Source organism: Thermobia domestica, chromosome 14 (assembly GCF_964235325.1).
Source record: "Thermobia domestica chromosome 14, izTheDome1.hap1.1, whole genome shotgun sequence".
Taxonomy (NCBI): Eukaryota; Metazoa; Arthropoda; class Insecta; order Zygentoma; family Lepismatidae; genus Thermobia; species Thermobia domestica.
Window position 1 is genome coordinate 2,870,021 of NC_137467.1, and position 18,840 is coordinate 2,888,860.

Sequence of the window (18,840 nt, forward strand, 5' to 3'; positions counted from 1 at the left end):
AAAAATAATAAAGATCATAAAATAAGTCAAGAATAAAGTTCCTATTTTGTAAACTATTCATTCGAAATTACTGTTTCCTGAGTAACTTTTAGTTTACATCCTGCCACTCTTGGTTGATTTTTAAATATATATTAGATTGAAAGAATCAAATTTTATACTTGTTATCCCTTATGTAACAACAACTAATAACACTTTTATAATTTAGTTTCAAAAGTAAAGAAATATTCATTTCATGGCATCTTAGGATTTCTTTTAACCAAAAATGCATTCTTGATGTAACGAACATCAAATGTCGATAAATATTTTATAAGAACATTTTACAATTTGAAAATGACGACAATTGAATGAATATTGAAATATTTTTAAATGCGTTTCGAAAATAATTTGATAAATTCAACTTAGAAAGGATACTAAGAAGAATAGCATACCATATCATTCTTGAAATTTGTTTCACCGTTCGCCAATTTGCTACTAGATGTCAAAACATAGAGTGTATGCTTCCAACTGAATATTGTAATTTCAAAATAAAGAAGACTGAAAAATAATGCTAGAAGTTATAGTTCACACTACAATATACTAATGACGTTTAACTTAATGTATTCATATTACTTATTATACTTATTATAGTCTGAATATAACATTTATTTTTTTAATTTATCAATTATGATTATTATTAATGCGTAATGTAGTCATTACATATCATGATTTATTAATAAGTTGATGAAGTGATGATCCTAATTCTCTGTGAGTTAATGATATATTGATCTAATGAGTATGCTAAATATACACACATCTTTTATAATGCTAGTACAAGTCAAATCATTTCTTATTGTTAAAAAAGTAGTTGACATCTTTCTTACAAATTCGACTTCTTTGTTTCGATTGTAATATACTAAGTCACAACAATTGCCACAAATGTCAGTATTTCACTAATTATATATTATTTAGTTTCAGTATTGTCGATATTTTCAAACTTATACTGCAACAAATTGTTATGATAATAGTTACAATTATCTACAATTGCGCCATTTCTATGTGGAACAGGTTGACTATTGTTCATACCAAGTATATGTAGATTTTGAAATTAAACAAACAATGTATGCACCGATAAGCGTAAGTAGTAATTGTGGTTATTCATTAATTGTCTTATGAATATTTAGTGTAATGTGTAGAAGAGGAATGAAGTGATTTGCTTCATTACAATACTTATATAATTTGTGTTGAATCATTAAATTAAAGCATGGATATTAATTAGTTTATACAGAATTATTTTAAATTTAATTATGGTTGTGCACTAATAATGATTATGTCATACAGGGTTTCCGAGAAGTCCTTCCCTGATTACAGAAATTGATAACTCAGTCTAGAAATAAAATAGAAATATGAAACTGGTGTTGAATTGTTTACAAACTATAAAAGTTTTTGTCTGTGTTAGGTTTGTTCTGTTTCACCAAGTCTCAATTTTGTTTGTTTTAGGTTTGTAGTACGTAAGTAAGAAGCCCAAGAAGCCATGCCAACCAACCAGGAGAAGGCACAGTATGTCCTGTGGTACCATGAGACACGATCACCAACCACGGCGCAGAGACAGTTCCAGAGACAGTTCCAGTCTACCGAACACGTGTACCAGATCTTGAAACCCTGCAGCAACGAATAACCACAGTCGTTGCATCGATCCCTCCAGTGATGTTGGCTAATGTGTGGATGGAAATTGAATATCGCCTACATGTGCTACGTACTACCAAGGGTGCTCATGTGGAAGTGTACTGATGTGACCAAAACTTTTATAGTTTGTAAACAATTCAACACCAGTTTCATATTTCTATCTTATTTCTAGCCTGAGTTATCAATTTCTGTAATCAGGTAAGGACTTCTCGGACACCCTGTATTTTATGTAATAGGTTCCACACTAACACATAAAGTATTGTGAAGGTTATAATAATGTTCGCTTACTGTGTGCTGTGAACTTTGTTTAGTAGGGTAATAGTGAGTACCATTAACGGTCAGAATATTTTAATGTAACACGAAGCTGGTAAAAACGAAAGAGAATTCACTGAGACTTTTCCCGACGTATACTTCACTCATTTAAACATTAATAATAAATATCACAAACCAGTGACGACGCCAGCTTTAAGTTCTTAGGGGGGCAAAGGAGGGGCAGATACATTTTCAGGGGCGGCTATTTGGCGTACCAAAAATGACATATTTATTACGTTTGACTAATTTTACATTACATTGTATAATTTCGTTGCTGTTTTCATATGAGACCTATATGATTATAAATTAAACTTATTTAAAGTAAAATTTGTAACTAACAAATAAGTAACGTCTGCACATGAAATATTTTTCAATGAAACTTTTGAAGCCTAAACATAAACTGAATTACTTTCGCGTATGCTACAAGCGACACATTCATCTAGTACTCTATCTTCTCTCTCTCTCTCTCTTTCTCTCTCTCTCTCTCTCTCTCTCTCTCTCTCTATATATATATATATATATATATATATATATATATATATATATATATATAGAGAGAGAGAGAGAGAGAGAGAGAATTTACGAGGAGCTGCTGAAAATGTCGTAGTCCAATCCAGAAGGAGTGTAGGTACTAGGTAGAAAAATGAAACCGTAGTTTAGAAAAAAAATATCTCTGTATGTACAAATACAAATTTTCCATATTAATAATGAAATTCTTATTGTTTATCAGGCCTCTGAAGTGATTATGTGTGCCCAAACAGATAATTTCACGAACATCCAGATCCTAACTGATATAACATTTTTGTTCCACCCAAGAAAGTCACCGAAGTAAATTAATTAGGAAATCAGTGAAACACCACGGGATCTTTCTCCGTTATGTACAGTGGTGGAGAAGGAATTGGCTTAGTATAAATATGGCGATTTCTCAACAAATTATGCTTTACATCCAGGGTGATTGAAAGCAATGACTCTTCCCGAAATCATGGATGCAATTTGTGACATTATTCTTGAAAATTGCAGCATTTCAGCCAGTAGTGGATATAGCCCGGGGCCGAAGGGCCTAGGCCATCCTAGTTTTTGAGTGACAAAAATAATTTAAGCTATTATTTATATAGTTTTTAAAGTGTATAGTAAACTCACGATATACTTATTATAGTCTGAGGTCTGGCTGCAACCCGCTTTCTCAGTTTTTACCTTCTCAGCAAAACTTGTGTCAGAGATTCTGAGCATTTCTTTGGAGCTCGTCGGTAGCATAATTCAGAATGATTTGGGTATGCTCAAGCTCTCGACATAATGGGTTCCCAAAAAATCTGTCAGGAGAATAAAATAATGACGGCATTAAGAGAAATCTTCTTCCAATTTGACCGTAATGCTGATCAATTTCGCTCACGAATAGTAACAGTAGATGAAATATGGCTGCACCACTATGATCCTGAGTCAAAGCGTCGAAATAACAGTCAATGGAGTAGTACCACTCATTTCTCCATCGCCCCAAGAAGTTCAAAACACAGAAGAAGGTTGAGAACCTTTTTGCAACATTCTTCTGGGATAAGTATGGAGTGGTACTCATAGACTACCTCCGCAACGGTCAGTTATTTAATCCAGAATCTCTACATTACTTACAAAACTGAAAGAAAAATTCAAAGCTGAACGCCACCGAAAACGAAAAGAAAGGAATTCTGTTCGTTCAGGAAAATACACCTGTCCATAGAGCCCCTGTGGACACAACTGATATTGCATAATCTAGGATTTCAGTATCTAGATCATCATTCTTATTCCGCAGATTTAACTACATGTAACTATTACGAGTACTTATTTCCCAAACTTAAATAACACTTGAAAAGACGCCATTTTTGATCTGATAGGGGTAGCACTACGAACAGTGGTGCGAGGAAATCTTTAGATTTTAAACTTTTCTGCAAAAACTGGAGCAGTGTACAAGGTAGTATATTGACTGTCGGTGGAAGTTTAGAAGAAGTAAAACTTCAGCATTCCACGTGCACCCCTTCTGGGGTGGGCTACGAATTTTTAGCGTTCCTAGTCAATACGGTAGACGTCACGTCAGTACTTTGAAACAAAATAAGTAAGAGAGCACTAGTATAAACCAATTACTAACTAAAGATCAGCACTGTGACAATACGTTTTATTGGGAATCCATTTAATTCCATAAATTTATTATTATCATTTGCTGGAAGAGAAAACACAACTCTTTTTATCCCCTTCAAAAAATTAAGCCTTGGTAGTTGCAAACTAAGCTGTTATAAGCACATCCTCTGAATATTGGAAGCAGAGAATAATGTTTCAGAAAAAAGAAGTTTTAAATAAAACAAAATATGAAACTGAAAACTTCAAACCTGGACAAATACAAACAAGTTACGTAACTGGTTTTACCTTTCTTTTGTTTCCAACCGAAGTTGATCCAATGAGAAGAAAACAAGTCGACCAAATCTGCTATTGTTCGCTAGGCACAATAATTAAAAATCAAAAGAAAAAAGTATAGCTAAAATTTACCTCAAAAGGCGCTAAATTAGAAAACATACCTAGACGCTCAAAGAAGAAAGCTTGAGGACTAATCTACCACATAGTAAATGCATAGAAAGTAGACTACAATTTGACAATGAGATTGGTTATGATACTGATATAAAATACTACATGTAGAATGTTTAAAGATTGTAGAAGTCTGGGGGACAGTCTAGGTGGCAGTCAGGGGGGCAGAAGTAGCTACTAGGGGGGCGCTTGCCCCCTTGGCCCCCTCTGGCGTCGTCAGTGTCACAAACACAAATTAGTCTTGGAAACTCACTTTTGATTTCTATAGTGTATACATTCAAATATCTAGGATCAATACTAACAGACGAAAATCATATTCATAAAGAAATTAAATGTCGACTAAAAGCAGGGAATTCGTGTTATTATTCAGTTCAAAATCTCTTGTTGTCGCGAAATCTTTCCAGGAATTTGAAGCTTAAAATATATAAAATGATAATCATACCTGTTGCTCTGCATGGCTGCGAAACAGGATCGCTTACTCTGAGGGAAGCACGTAGAGTGAAAGTATTTGAGAACAAAATTCTGAGGCGAATATGTGGACCCAAGAGGAACGGGTATAGTGAATGGCAGAAACTTCATAACGGCATAGATGGTAGGACAATATTAAGATAAATCTCTCAGAAATAGGATCTCAAAGTAGAAATTGAATCCAGTTGGCTAAGGATAGAAGTCAGTTGAGAGCTTATGAGAACGCGGCATTGAACCACCAGGTGAAATAGGCCATAGAGTTAGTTAGTTTTAGTTAGTCTGTGTATGATTGACAACTATACATACGAAGTGGAATTTAACCCAACTGATGCTCGAGAACAACACAATAATTTAAGCCGTAAATAATTTCAATAATATTCTATTAACTTTCAGTATCAAAATCGAACATAAACCACAGCATTCAAAAAATATTACATCTCAACATGCTTAATCAGGCGAATGAAATACATTGAGTCTATTAATAGGAAACTAATTAAAGGGAAAATAGGGGAGCCAACTAGTTGGAGATTAATGAAAGCTTTTAGACACCTTTGTGAAGATGTAAGTATAACTGACAGATTCAGAAATTTTCAGAAAATTTTGTTCAAAACTTTAAAGTAAATGCATGAAAGATTTTTAATGCTGGTGTACCGTCGTACACATTACTTTACGTTTTACACTAACTGTTGTTAGAGAGAAAAAGTTAAGTGTATTTTATAAAAATAACAAAATTAGCACCATGTAAGTAACTGATAGCAAACAGGTTCCAAGGCATATTGACAAGGCATCACATATCTGCAGACGAATTGTGACTGAAACGAAGATTCGTACCATTCCAGTTTCCCTCCATCAAATAAGACTTTCAACAACAGTCCAATGAACTACTGCTCGTATCCACTTTTAATGTACTAAATTTTAGTTCAGGCATACCCCGTTTCCAGCGTTAATGAAGCATGCAAAATAATTTCAAAAGTATTTACTCTAAACTGAAAACAATATTTCTTTATTTTGAAAGTATGCTGTATGACATTTGGTAAGATTGCTGGTGATATCATAAAATGACCCGGTGATCGAAAAAAGACTATTCTAAATGACTGAATAGTTCAGTGGAATCGACATGAAAAATATCAGTTACTATAGGTTAATAAAATAGTAATTGTCGTATATTGATATAATATTAAAATCATATCTAGCGTTAGTTAATTGAAGCACTCCCCAATGCTATCGTGAAAATCTTCCCGTTCATTTATGCAGGCTTTTTCTTTTAGGTTTTTCTTCTTCCATTGCTCCGATGAACATCGCTAGTTGCTGGTTTTGTTTTTTTCCTATTGTATTCCTGAAATATATTACAAGTTTTTCTCTTTTTTCTCTCGAAATCACTAATATAACAGATATCGTTGTTCTACAAGCTGCTTCAATTATTCCTGACCTCCACGCTTGAATTTCTATAACATATTACATGTATGTAATATTTTGAATAAAATGTGTTCCTTCTTCGACCTCAGTGTGCGTTGCAAAGGCATACAAAAAAATGGGTCAAATTGTTGAACAATCTGTAAAATACATATAATAATTCAACAAAAAAGGAATGTAATATTTAGTCACATTCGTCACATCTCTAGAGAAGATGCACATAAACATTAAGAAAGAAATAATCAGAAAACAACTGTGTCCATCGGAATTTTCGAGCATTAATATCATTAAATAGAAATGGTAACACAGCTCTACAGAATCTTAAAAATTACTCTTAAAGGTGGGAAGTATATTTGATACTGTCATAGGTATGAACAATAATATTATTTTCGATCTTTAGTTTCCACAATTTGGTACAATTAGCTTAGCATCTTAATATCTATATTATACGATGCAATTAAAGCAGGAAAAAGCAAATATTTTCCTTTCTATTGGAACCTCAACCCACGACACAGTCTATTCTACTTATGAATCCTACGTTACATAATATATTTACAGTTTAATTAGAAACAGTGATCAAAAAAATTATAAAGTGTCACATACAATAAAGGATATACGTAGCCAAATGTCTCTTCTGTTCATAAGCTCAACAAATGACAAGACCATACCTGCACAAATATCGTCCGTTCTTTATTTGTAATACCGAAGTGTGATAGTTACAATTTCGTAGAAAAACAGAATTTGCTATGTATTTCTAAAAGTAGAAAACTGAAACTGATGCTCGCTACATAATAATTGATGAAATATTAGAAATGAAATCCAAGCAAATGGGTGTTACGTTTAAAATCTACTGGTGACTAATACTCATAAATGAATGTCGAGAGATTTAAAGATTCGTTTGTAAATTAATTACGTAGAAGGGTCGATAATTATTATGGACAACACTATAATTCTGTTAATGTGAACAATATACTGAATACCAACTCAGGAGACAATGAAATTCATGAATTATTAGATAACCACACCATACATTATGATGCAATAGAGACAACACCGGAACTGCTTGCCCGAGTTGAACCATAAGGAAATCGAGAAATTCTGTGTGGCTTAGACCAAATAGTAAATGCAAATGTTTTAAATTGGTCATTTCGTTGTAAGCCTTCCGCCATACCATTGCCAGTACAATCCTATAGAGCTTATTTGAGCTAAAGTAAAGGAAAATTGCCTTGCTAAACAATTCTTTCCGGTTGATGCGATTGATAAATGAGGCTCTAGATCGAGTTACGCGTGAAGACTGGGTGTCTCGAGTAGAACACGTGAATAAACTGTTCTAGGCAGATTTTCGGAAAGAAATTAACACTAATTATATTATCCAGAACATTATTATCAAGTTACGTAGTGATTCCGACAGTGAAATGACGAGGAAATGGAATAGGAGGAGCAAGAAGTCTTAACTGTTCCTTTGCCATTAAATATTGAATCATCTGCTTCTTCGGATAAAAGAAGGATAGTTTATTATTTTAGTGTTTGCTTTTTAAGTTACTAAGATTTACTTTATAACGTTAGGATGTTAAAATATACTTTTCAGGTTTCATATTATTTGTAATCTTTTGGTCATTATTTCCCTGTATACTTTTAATATTTTCATATTAGTACTTAAATAGGTATTTAATTTACCGCCAACACTATTTAATGAGCATGTACAATAATTAGAAAGAATTTGTCAATATTCAACAATTTTCGGCTGAGAGTGTAACAAATTTTACTTTCTGCTTTGGTAACAAAGAGAAAAAAATAAACTAGATCTTTACTTTCCTTGACAAAAGATGTTGTTTCTCTACACCACTGTTCATCAGTGTGAGTATACTTGTTTCCATTTCGTTGTTGTGTGCAAGAGTTCAGTAAAGTGCTTAAAATATTTCGCTCGTCAAACACAACTTAGAGAAGAGGAACAAACAATTAAGAAATTTTCAAATATTGAAGCATTTCTAAGCGTGGTGAGAATGTTACAAGTTCAAGTATAACCTCTCTTGCGGCTGAAATTAGGGATGGCCAGAACCGGTTCCTGGTGGAACCGGTTTTCGGGTCTGAACAAATCCGGTTGTACAAGATCCGATACCGGAACCGGTTTTTCTGATCCAGGTCTGGAACCGGTTCCCAAGATCCGGTTCTGGAACCGGGTTTTCGGATCCGGGTCTGGAAAGGGTTCTGAAAACCAGATCTCCAAGAACCGGTTCCTCGCGGAACCGGTTCCGCAGGATCTGTAACTTTATGACCATCCCTACTGCCCGAGTTGCTGGCAGACTGTGAACAGTGTGCTAGATGAAATGGTGGAAGCGACAGGCAGGCGCCCAGGCGGCGGCCGCGTGTCTCATTTGGCTAAATAAACTGGGTAACTGGCAAGCTCATTGGCTAAACAGGCACTCTGGCCAACTCATTTGGCTAAACATCCTCTGGTGGACCAATTTTTTTTCTGGGGGCACAAGCGGGTCTGAGCGGGGAGGGCACAAGCGCATGGTCTTTTTTGCAGTGTTTTAAAGATGAACTTTGAGCCTCTTTTACGGGTCTTTGGAGGCTTTCGGATCCAGGTCTCTTACCGGTTCCTAAGTTCCGGTTCTGGAAACGGGTTTTCAGATACAGATCTGGAACCGGTTCCTAAGATCCGTTTCTGGAACCGGATTTTCGGATTCAGGTCGGGAACCGGTTCCTAAGATCCGGTTCTGAAAACCGGATCTTCGAGAACCGGTTCCTCGTGGAACTGGTTCCACCGGAACCGGTACTTTGTGGCCATCCCTAGCGAAAATGCCCTAGATCCAAACAATAATAATAATAATAATAATAATAATAATAATAATAATAATAATAATAATAATAAAATGTAATTATAATAGTAATACTAAAACTGCAAATTTGTATAATTTGAGCCAGTAGTAACTCTCTAGATGGATTTTTAAAATTCAAACAATGTTTCCTACAAACATATACTCGCATAAATTTTGTGAATGCTACTTTCTTCGGGTCTGCTTTTCTCATTTTACGTGTCTCATTCAATTGTAAAGCATTATTAAACATACTCTATAGAATCTCCACGTCTTCAAACAACCTTATCTTGTCAATCAGGGTTAGTCGCGTAAGGTGTAAATTAAAGATTTTTGGAAAATTTAAGATTTGATTAAAGTATGATGTGATGCGTTGTTCTTGTTGAGTACAAGCTTAGAACAAGAAACAAATTAGGCATTTTCATTTTTTTCTGATTAGATGTAATATACACGCCAATTACCCTTGACCATTAGTGAAATATAAATTGAGATGGCATCCGGGAAAAGGACACATAGGCCTATGTGCCCTCTTTCCCGCCATCATTTTTTCTAATAGGTCATAGTGTTGGGAATACTCTGTAAAAAATTCAGTTCAATATCTCAACATGTGAGTTCAGTAGCACAGGTTTCGTAAACACATGTTTTAGAGTAGTTGTCCTTGTGAGCCTGTTGGATCATAACATAGCTTACTAATATAGTGTTCTTGTAGTTCGTGCCTTAAATATTCATTATTAATTAACAATAGTGGTGGATATAACTGATCCACTTGAAAGGGAAAGATGATTGATGCATAGATATATAAATAAGAAGTGAGAAGTTCAATAATAAAGTTCGAGTTGAAGAATATGTTACACACAAAGGTAGCATAATTCCGTCAAGAGCTTTTACATTGGTTAATGAGTGTTGTGTAAATATATGTTACGAACAGTTTCAAGACCATTATAACTTATTTGACTCATTATACAATGGGCAAAACAAGGCACTTCAAGATGCGTACGTATCAGCTTGCATGATCCTATCTGCTTGTAGCAACAGTCGAAACAACTAGAAGAAACCTCGTCTCGAAACTTGGTCTTACTCCATCAAGCAGAATGACACCAAGTTAAGATCTCAAAAAGACTTTACTCTCTATTTTTCAGCGAACTGTTGAAAGGCTTCATGTTATTCAGTCAAAGCGTAGGGGGCGCGGTGGCTCAGTGGTAGAGTGTTCACCTCCGGTGCTTGGGGTCCCTGGTTCGATCCCAGCTCGCGCCGTGTGGACTTGGTGGTGGACGAACACCGTGCTCGTGGGTTTTCTCGGGGTTCTCCCGTTACCTCCCACTTTCTTCATTCCACCATTTCACTCATCTCTCATTATCACCGTCTCCTTTAGCTTAACCGGCATAACCGTGGGACGTAAAACTTAAAGATTTCATTTCATTTTCAATCAAAGTGCTTAAGTGGAATACAGGTTTACACGTCCTAAGACAGACATATGTGACCTTTGTATGTTCTTTTTCTACCACATAATTATTTTTGCAACAAAGTTAGTTTTCAGTGATACAACCAAGATATTTTATACATTTTGAGTGTACAATACATGAATATTTTAAATCTCAGATTACATGTTATTGTAAACCTAGCTTCTGGTTGGAAACATTGCACATAACACATTTATTTTTTTAATTGTCTAATTAAAATTACATTTGTTTTAAGATCAAACACTTAGTGCAGGTAAAAAAAGTAAGTAGTTATCATAAACACTTACGATAAAACATGAAATCCTCAGTTATATATTACGAGTTATAAGTGTTTAAAAACTTCAAGTCTCAATATCTCAAAAGCAACTTTCGACTTAGGTGCCCCTTTCTGGATGCCGCCTCAATTATTGATAGTGTGTATCACTGTTTATTTTGTATTGTTTCATTATTGAAATATATACTATAAACTAGTGTTACTCAAAAAATACATTTCCTTAAAGGCGCTTTACTGAACAACCTGGTAATAGAATTTTGTAAGATGAAAATCCAATACAAAATGTATAAAATAGTTCATTGTAATAAACTGAACTTTTCCTTATACTACTATCACCCTGATATTTAAGTAGTTTTCCAATTCATGTCGTTTTCAGCTTTGGTTCAGTTATTAATCAACCGGCGCATAGGGAACCATGCTTGGATTTGTTCTTTGAAATACTATATCGTCTTGAAAAATATCGCTCAATGAAAAATTATCTCTGTGTCGGTCACATGTACGTGCGTGCGCTTAAATTCAATGTCTATATAAATCAAACAAATATCAAATTGAGAATGCGGTACATGATTTAAAACAGTAATAAGATTAGTTTCATTGCAGGTGGATTGTGAGCTTTATTACTATAGTTCTTATGGTACTCAACGTTTTGATTGTTTTCCAATACATGGATCGGAGTTTTGTAACTATCTGAATACACTGAATTGTCAAGCTTATGATACCATGTACAACCGAATTGTTCCGTGCAGATGCCCATTGTTGCAAGTAAGTAACATGTATGTCTTTCATTATATGTACAACAATGTATAGTAATATCAGATTGTACAATATGTTTACACAATACGTGTCATCGCTATTAACATACAGGATGTAGGAGTAATTGCAAGGATTAGTTATGAACAGCATATAAATATCTGACTCAGATTGATACTATTAGTAGTAGCATTATAGCTTTCAATCTACAATAGCTAAACCAAGTAAGAAATAATACTAATACATTAATAATTAACTACAGATTTTTCATTATTGTTACTTTTCAGGACTACTTATTTTATATATTAGCATATTTTTATTCACGCTCAACTCTAGCTGTAGGAGCTAAATATGCAGTTCTGATTGGTTGAAGTATCCTTTTCTCGCCGCGTAGCTACATATAGCAGAAATCAAATGTCTGTCAATGTCGGTCCTCGTGTCCGAGCGTGCTATCGCAACATGCTAGCAATAATAATAGCTTTTGAGTTGGTTTCAAACCCGGCCCAAAGAAAGTTTTTTTTTAAATTTTCTTATTTTCGTAACTTTTTTTATCACTAAAATAAGAAAAATATTCATGTACCTTTGTACTCGTACGTTATATTTATTGTATAAAAAGTTATTTATTTACGTTACGAAACATAGCTGAGCAAGCGGCAGCGAGCAAAGGGGTTAGAAGCCCAGCAGGGCTCGTTTTGTTCCACCTTTACCCCCATGATAATACCACATGACATTACGTCAGACTCGGATGATCCCACTTCGAACCTCTCCCGCTTCCTTGTGACCAAAATGCATATTTCTTTTAGGGTAGCGCTTGAAAAAAAATGCCTCATGTTCTTACGAAATTTAACCCAAACATAATTGTATTTTTACTTTAATCAACACACAAAGTGGCAATCCTCTTTACGCAATACATGCACCACAAGGGTTTGACAATCGCAAACTGGAACCTATCAGATATATGTATTTAGTTCCTATGGCTAGGGCCGACCGTGAAAAAATTAGTACAATTTAATGTTTGGTTGGCTCGGAGAAGTACTGATTTTACATCCTAACAGTTTTAGTAACAACGTTATAATTCGCGTCATCCGAATTGGTGTGTGGCAACAGCCAAGAAGCTCACAGTGCGCTGTTATTAAACCTTCAGGGAGGAAACTAAGTTTTCGTAATAGATTTTGTTCGTATTTGTGGACAATTACGAACGATTAGATTCCTAGCTGAAGGTTTACTCACAGCACACTGCGAACTTATTAGCTTATGCCACAGGCCAATTCTGGTGACGCGAACTATAGTCATGTCTTCTTTTACGCAATGGATTTGTGAATGGAAAGCAAAGTAATTGTTATTAAGTAACTTAACGCTTAGCTAGTTAAGCAGATGTGTAGACTACTGAGATCACCGTGAGTTGCAACAAAAGAAGGAAATAATAAAGAAACACAATAACGACCAACCGGCAATAATACCGGTGTATAAATACTTAAAGGGAACCGATAAACAAGTAATAATAGAATTAATAAAATAATGATAATTTCCCAGACTATAATACGAATAATTTATCCACTATAATCACATTTCGAGAAATGTTGAAGAAATGAAACTCATATGATAGAAAAATATTGATACAATCTGTGTTAATCATGAGATAGTCTTCTCCAAATACCGTGATAAAGTAAATACATTTTTCTAGGATTCAATAATGAACTGTGTGTCAAAAGAACATTTATAATATACATATTCGATCTCTTGTCTATTCTTGGTAGCCTAATACTATGATAACTTGAAGAGGTCGGCAATTTCAAGTATCTGCGAAGTATTTTGACGAGAGACGCTTACTGCACCGAAAAGATGATATCAAGAATTGCTATAACCAAAGAAGCATTCAACAAGAAAACATCACTCGTAGCTAGCAGGTTTAACCCAGGAACGGTCGAGTGTTGATTTGTGACACGAGCGGTCGACAGGTGAGCGCGGCGCTCACTTACAATATAATCGTTTCTATGGCTGTTTATGACTTTACATGGGATTTATTTTGAACACATTTCTATATGTTGACATTTTCTGATGTATTATTATTATTATTATTATTATTATTATTATTATTATTATTATTATTATTATTATTATTATTAAAATAAAATCGGAAATAAAGTTATAATGCGTTTATAAGAAAGCCATTTCTTATTACAAGTTATATCTATTTTTATTATCAAAGATTTTTTTATGAAATCAATTTTTGTTATCCCATAAACAATACAATTAGTTGATTATCACTGGCGCATAGAATAACAGTGTCATTGTCATTATCACATAAGGATTACATTTTCTAAAAAAAAAAAAATATTTACATAATTAGAGCGAGTTTTCAGTATATGCTCTACATATGTTCATACTATTTATATTTTGAGTTGGAAATTTCTAATGAAATTATAGATATAAATATCTTATTGTAAACACACTACCTATGTCTCTTGATACATACAGTAGGTATTTCGATAAATCCTTTCTCCCCACATTCTAAGCTGTCTTCCTCCGCTCACGTCCACTTTCGGACTATATGTCATACAAACATTTTTTCTTGCTTCGGTGCCAGGAATCTGTGGTTTCATTTTTGACGTTAGTTTTGATACACCCTGTATAAAATACGACAGATTAACAATATATTCATTTCTCTACAGGAGTAATTTATCACAAGCAACATAATATGATCATCATTAACATCATATTTTTAACTTACTTTTAATGGGAAGCTCCTACGCAGAGTTTCGGCTCCTTAACTTGAAAATGTTCGTTCAAGAAAAAAAAAATATTTTAACTCTGTTTGACTTCCCTTCAGTCAACTGTTTCTCAAATAATTTCTGATCTCTTTCTTCATGAAAAAAGGAGTTTATTGACAATAGCTTATGTGTCAGTATTTAGTAGTATGCATGAGCACTCACGACGGGACAAACGAGTCAATTATCATCCTCCAATTTTTTGAAAGAAATTTAGTTCGGCGAAACGATTTTGAAAGCATATTGTGTTTGCTTGCTCACCTACAATATTTATTATATATACAGTAATTAATAAATTTATGTAATGTGCGTCAATAACAGTTCATTCACATGATACATTGTATGCGTATTAAAGACTATATTCATGACCTTGCGTCTGAATCAGTTGTGTACCGCCCGATAGAAAAATTCCTGCGGCGACTCGCCGATGTTGATGATGGCTTACTTTAACTATTTTAAATAAGAGTATTGATATGAAAGAAAGAAATGTAATCTAGGTCAACACATTAAAAAATCGAAGTACTTTTTAAATGTGTAATCAGTGTATTTCTTATAAGTGGCATAGCCTGAAATATATCATGGAGGGTACTAATACTTGCCATTACGACGAAGTGAACTTGCACACATTCGCATATACACCAACTATTATGTGGCGTTACAGGGTGAAACGTGGGCCATATTGTCGACCGTATTAGTCCATGGGCTCTTGCGAAGTTTAGCACCCTGCTCCCGCCAAGTGAACTTTGTGGTGGACAAACACCGTGTGCGTGGGTTTTCTCGGGGGTCTCCCGTTTCCTCCCACTTTCTTCATTCCACCATTTCCTTCATCTCTCATCATCACCGTCTCCTTTAGCCTAACCGGCATAACCGTGGGACGTAAAACTCAAAAATTTCATTTCATTTCATTTCATTTTAACAAAGTTTAGCATTTTCTTTCAGTACACAGAGTTAAGTGAAATTGAAGGAGATCCAAATTAGAAATAATTTACTTTCAATTCATTTAGATGCTATCAATGTAATACCGACAGATGCTGCAAAGTAGTACTGAGTTAAACTTCCTAGTGCTGCAGTCCATGAAATGGTTTGGCCCGCCAAAAGGCTTATTATCAGCTGGGTGATGCGTGATCATTGCATCCGTTCCTAGGAACCACTATTTCTATTTTTCTAGATAGCAGTTCAATAATTCTAAATTCAAGAAGCACATCGATTACCTGATGATGCTGGATCACGAACGTAAAGCTTTAGTATTTCTTCTGAGAATAGTACCTGAGGTTACTATTGGGTAAGGAACTAGCTACAAGGACTTGGGATTTAGGATTTAGATTTCTGGGCTTTCGGCATCTAAGGCCATTTAGCCCTTCACGATTTGAGGAATGACGTCCCTGAGCGAGCACACAATCCGGGGAAAGGGAATGAAGAAAGGATTGGGGAAGGAAGGAAGCGGCCTGGGACCTTTAAGTTAGGTACCACCCTGGTGTGAATGAGGAAAACCCAGGAAAACCTCATTTAGGCTGACTGGTCTGCGTGTTACACTTTTTCGACCGGGTGACCCCACCGGGAATCGAACCCGGGGAACTTAGCTACAATATCAAACAGTTGGAGTTAAATTGAGGGTAGTCATGGACAACTTATCCGCATAATCTATTCAGCATCACATGATTCTATAATATTCACATGATAAAAATATAATCTCATTTTACATTAGGTCTAAATAATTTTAAAGAATCTATAAACCATTTGAAATCCTTTTCTTATGCTATTTATTGACAACGAATATTTGGAAAGTACTATTGCGAGTATAGTGCTTCTCTGTATCGAAGTGTGGAGCACTTAATGAATGTTTAGTGAAATACACTTTCAGTTGAGAGATGCTGGAACAAAACAAAAGACTCCTTAGATGGATATCTAGAGAAATGTGGTTATAATATGAAGAATGAAAAGAGTAAATAATGATATTTTGTGGAGACATCATGATGATATTGAAGTAGTAAGGATATGAAACCTAAACAAAAAGTATGAAGAATTCAATGATTGTTATAGAAGGCTCAAAGATAACTTACTTAGTAGAAAATTATACTAATGATAGAAAACGCAATTGATATCCATAACAGTCCATAACATCCAATAGACAACACTCATTCCATTTATCTTTACCGAACATGAAACACATTGTTCAGTACCTAAACTTCACTAGCAAATCAGGTAAAAATTACAACTGTCTTCAAAATAGGCTGTTCGGAGCGAAAGCAATAAGAAAGAATAATTTGCAATATTTGTTTAAAATATTTATTGAAGAGATTAAATTCCTTCTTACAATAAGGTGCTCATTTACTGTTGCCATGAGGAATTAATCCTTTCGAATTGTTAGTAGATATTTTTAGATAACAAATTAGTGAATTCATTATTCGATTAAAAAGGAACAAATAAACCTTTTTACTTCGGGTCTTTTTTCTCAAGTCTAGAGGCATTGTAGAACAAGTTACAAATAGTTTTAATCCTTTCTGCGTCGAGATATAGCGGATGATGAGGTCGAAACTTTTAAAAATATTTTTGTTAGGCCAAGTTTTATTATTTTTGTCGGGCTTACTTTTGCACCTAGAAGACTCAAAATTTTGTAGAATCATTCAGTCTACGAGGTAGTATTTATCAGATTTTTTCAGATCTCTATGTTAACATAGGATTGTTCAGAGGGGGAAAACGTCAAGAAATGGTCAATTTTAACCAAAAAATTCCGTTTTTCCTGAATATTTCCTCTTACACACATCATGAAGACATGTGGGTGGAGCCGTTTGAAAGGATGTTCTATTCTGAACAGAATGACGTACAAATCATGATGTTAGCATAAATAGAAATATGTCAAGATCTTTTTTTTTTTTTTACCTGAGATCAATGTCTTTTGCCTTAATCTGGGACACTGTTGGGATTATTGGTAAATATTTTTCCCACTCTTACTATTAAAAGTAGAAGCTGAAATTTTATACACACATTTGTTACATTTCTTAGTATTTTTCAGTTGATTTTCAGATCTCTGCGTTAAAACATGGGGTCCAGAGAGGCTCGAAATTTAAAAAAAATAAGAGAAAAATCGCGATTTCTCTCAAACGTTTCCATCTCAGGGACATCACATGCAAATGGGAATGATACCGTTTAAAGCGCTGCTCTATTGTGAAAAAATCTAGGTATAAACGATTATCTTATAAATAGGGATGATGCTGTAACAACTTGACTGAACGTCTATAATTTGCCTTTAAAAAAAGAAAGAATTAAAAAGGGTTAAGGTAGGGAAGAATTTGCAACGGAGATATTTATTCCTTATTTGAACTTTATCACGCTATAAAAAACATACCTTATGACGGTGATAAGTAATGATTATATAAAAATAAAAATTAATTCAATGACAATAAATATAATTGAAATTACGTAATATACTTTTCAGATATCCTGTAAGTTCAGTGATTCCTTTTCAAAGTAATATAAGCATTCAATATATATAATATTTTGTTTTTCTTTTCCAGGGTATGTACCAAATTAGACATGGTCAATTTATCATAACTTCTCCATCAACAAGCTACCCAGCGGGTACCTACTATTTTAAATACAGTTTTAAAGGAAACGGCCTTACCTACTTTTGTATTGAAGGGAGTTTTACACTTACATAGTTTTAATATGTCTGAAACAAAACAATATGTAATGATCAATATAGTCACACAATTCATTGGGTAATAAATATACTGATAAGAATATATGATTGTTATTTTACTATCTTAACCCTGTAAGGTATTATCATTGACTTATCGTCATGTGAGAAAGTACTGCTACATAAGCTGCTACAAATGAAATCTTACAACTGTAAATACATCTAACTTTCATCAACTGATTTTGCTTGAAACTTGCATTTCCACTAATACTAGCAACGGAGAGAAACAACTACATTTTCTGAGAAATATTCAGAAATAATTTTATTTGTGATTGGTGTCATACTAAAGATTTGATTAGCCCGTCATTATGACTTTCGCATTGAGAAACAATTTGATAATGTTATTCACTACTAATGCCTATATCTACAGAGAGAAACTATTATATTCCTATAGGGTTTCACGAAAGAGGTACATAAGAATATAACACTTTTTCGTTTTAACTTTTTTTTATCATAATGTATTTAGACAACCTTGTGAAAAAGTTGTGTGTTGTATTTTCCGATAGCATTCATGTATAGTATCAAAGGATTTCTTCTGAATGCTGAAATTATAATCAAAATTTGGAAGATAAATACTACGATGCTGATTATATGTTTAATTGTTCCTGAATATTGCCCTGTGCAACATGCGTTAAGTATTAACATTCAAATACTGAAAAGTTACTGGCCA

At 34.2% G+C, this 18,840-nt stretch overlaps 1 protein-coding gene across 1 annotated transcript; it reads left to right on the top strand.

Annotated features, from left to right (window-relative positions):
- The first annotated feature begins 965 nt into the window (after positions 1 to 965).
- On the top strand, positions 966 to 18,176 carry LOC145670554 (uncharacterized). The gene is made up of 3 exons (XM_081739358.1): positions 966 to 1,113; positions 11,556 to 11,717; positions 17,989 to 18,176. The coding sequence occupies exons 1-3, from the start codon at positions 1,096 to 1,098 to the stop codon at positions 18,130 to 18,132; spliced, it is 324 nt and encodes a 107-aa protein (XP_081595484.1). The 5' UTR covers positions 966 to 1,095; the 3' UTR covers positions 18,133 to 18,176.
- Positions 18,177 to 18,840: the final 664 nt, after the last annotated feature.

What these genes read in the sequence shown, in the direction of transcription:
- LOC145670554 (XM_081739358.1), top strand. An exon ending in GCAGATGCCCATTGTTGCAA is followed by an intron (nt 11,718 to 17,988) that starts GTAAGTAACATG and finishes TTTCTTTTCCAG; the next exon opens with GGTATGTACCAAATTAGACA.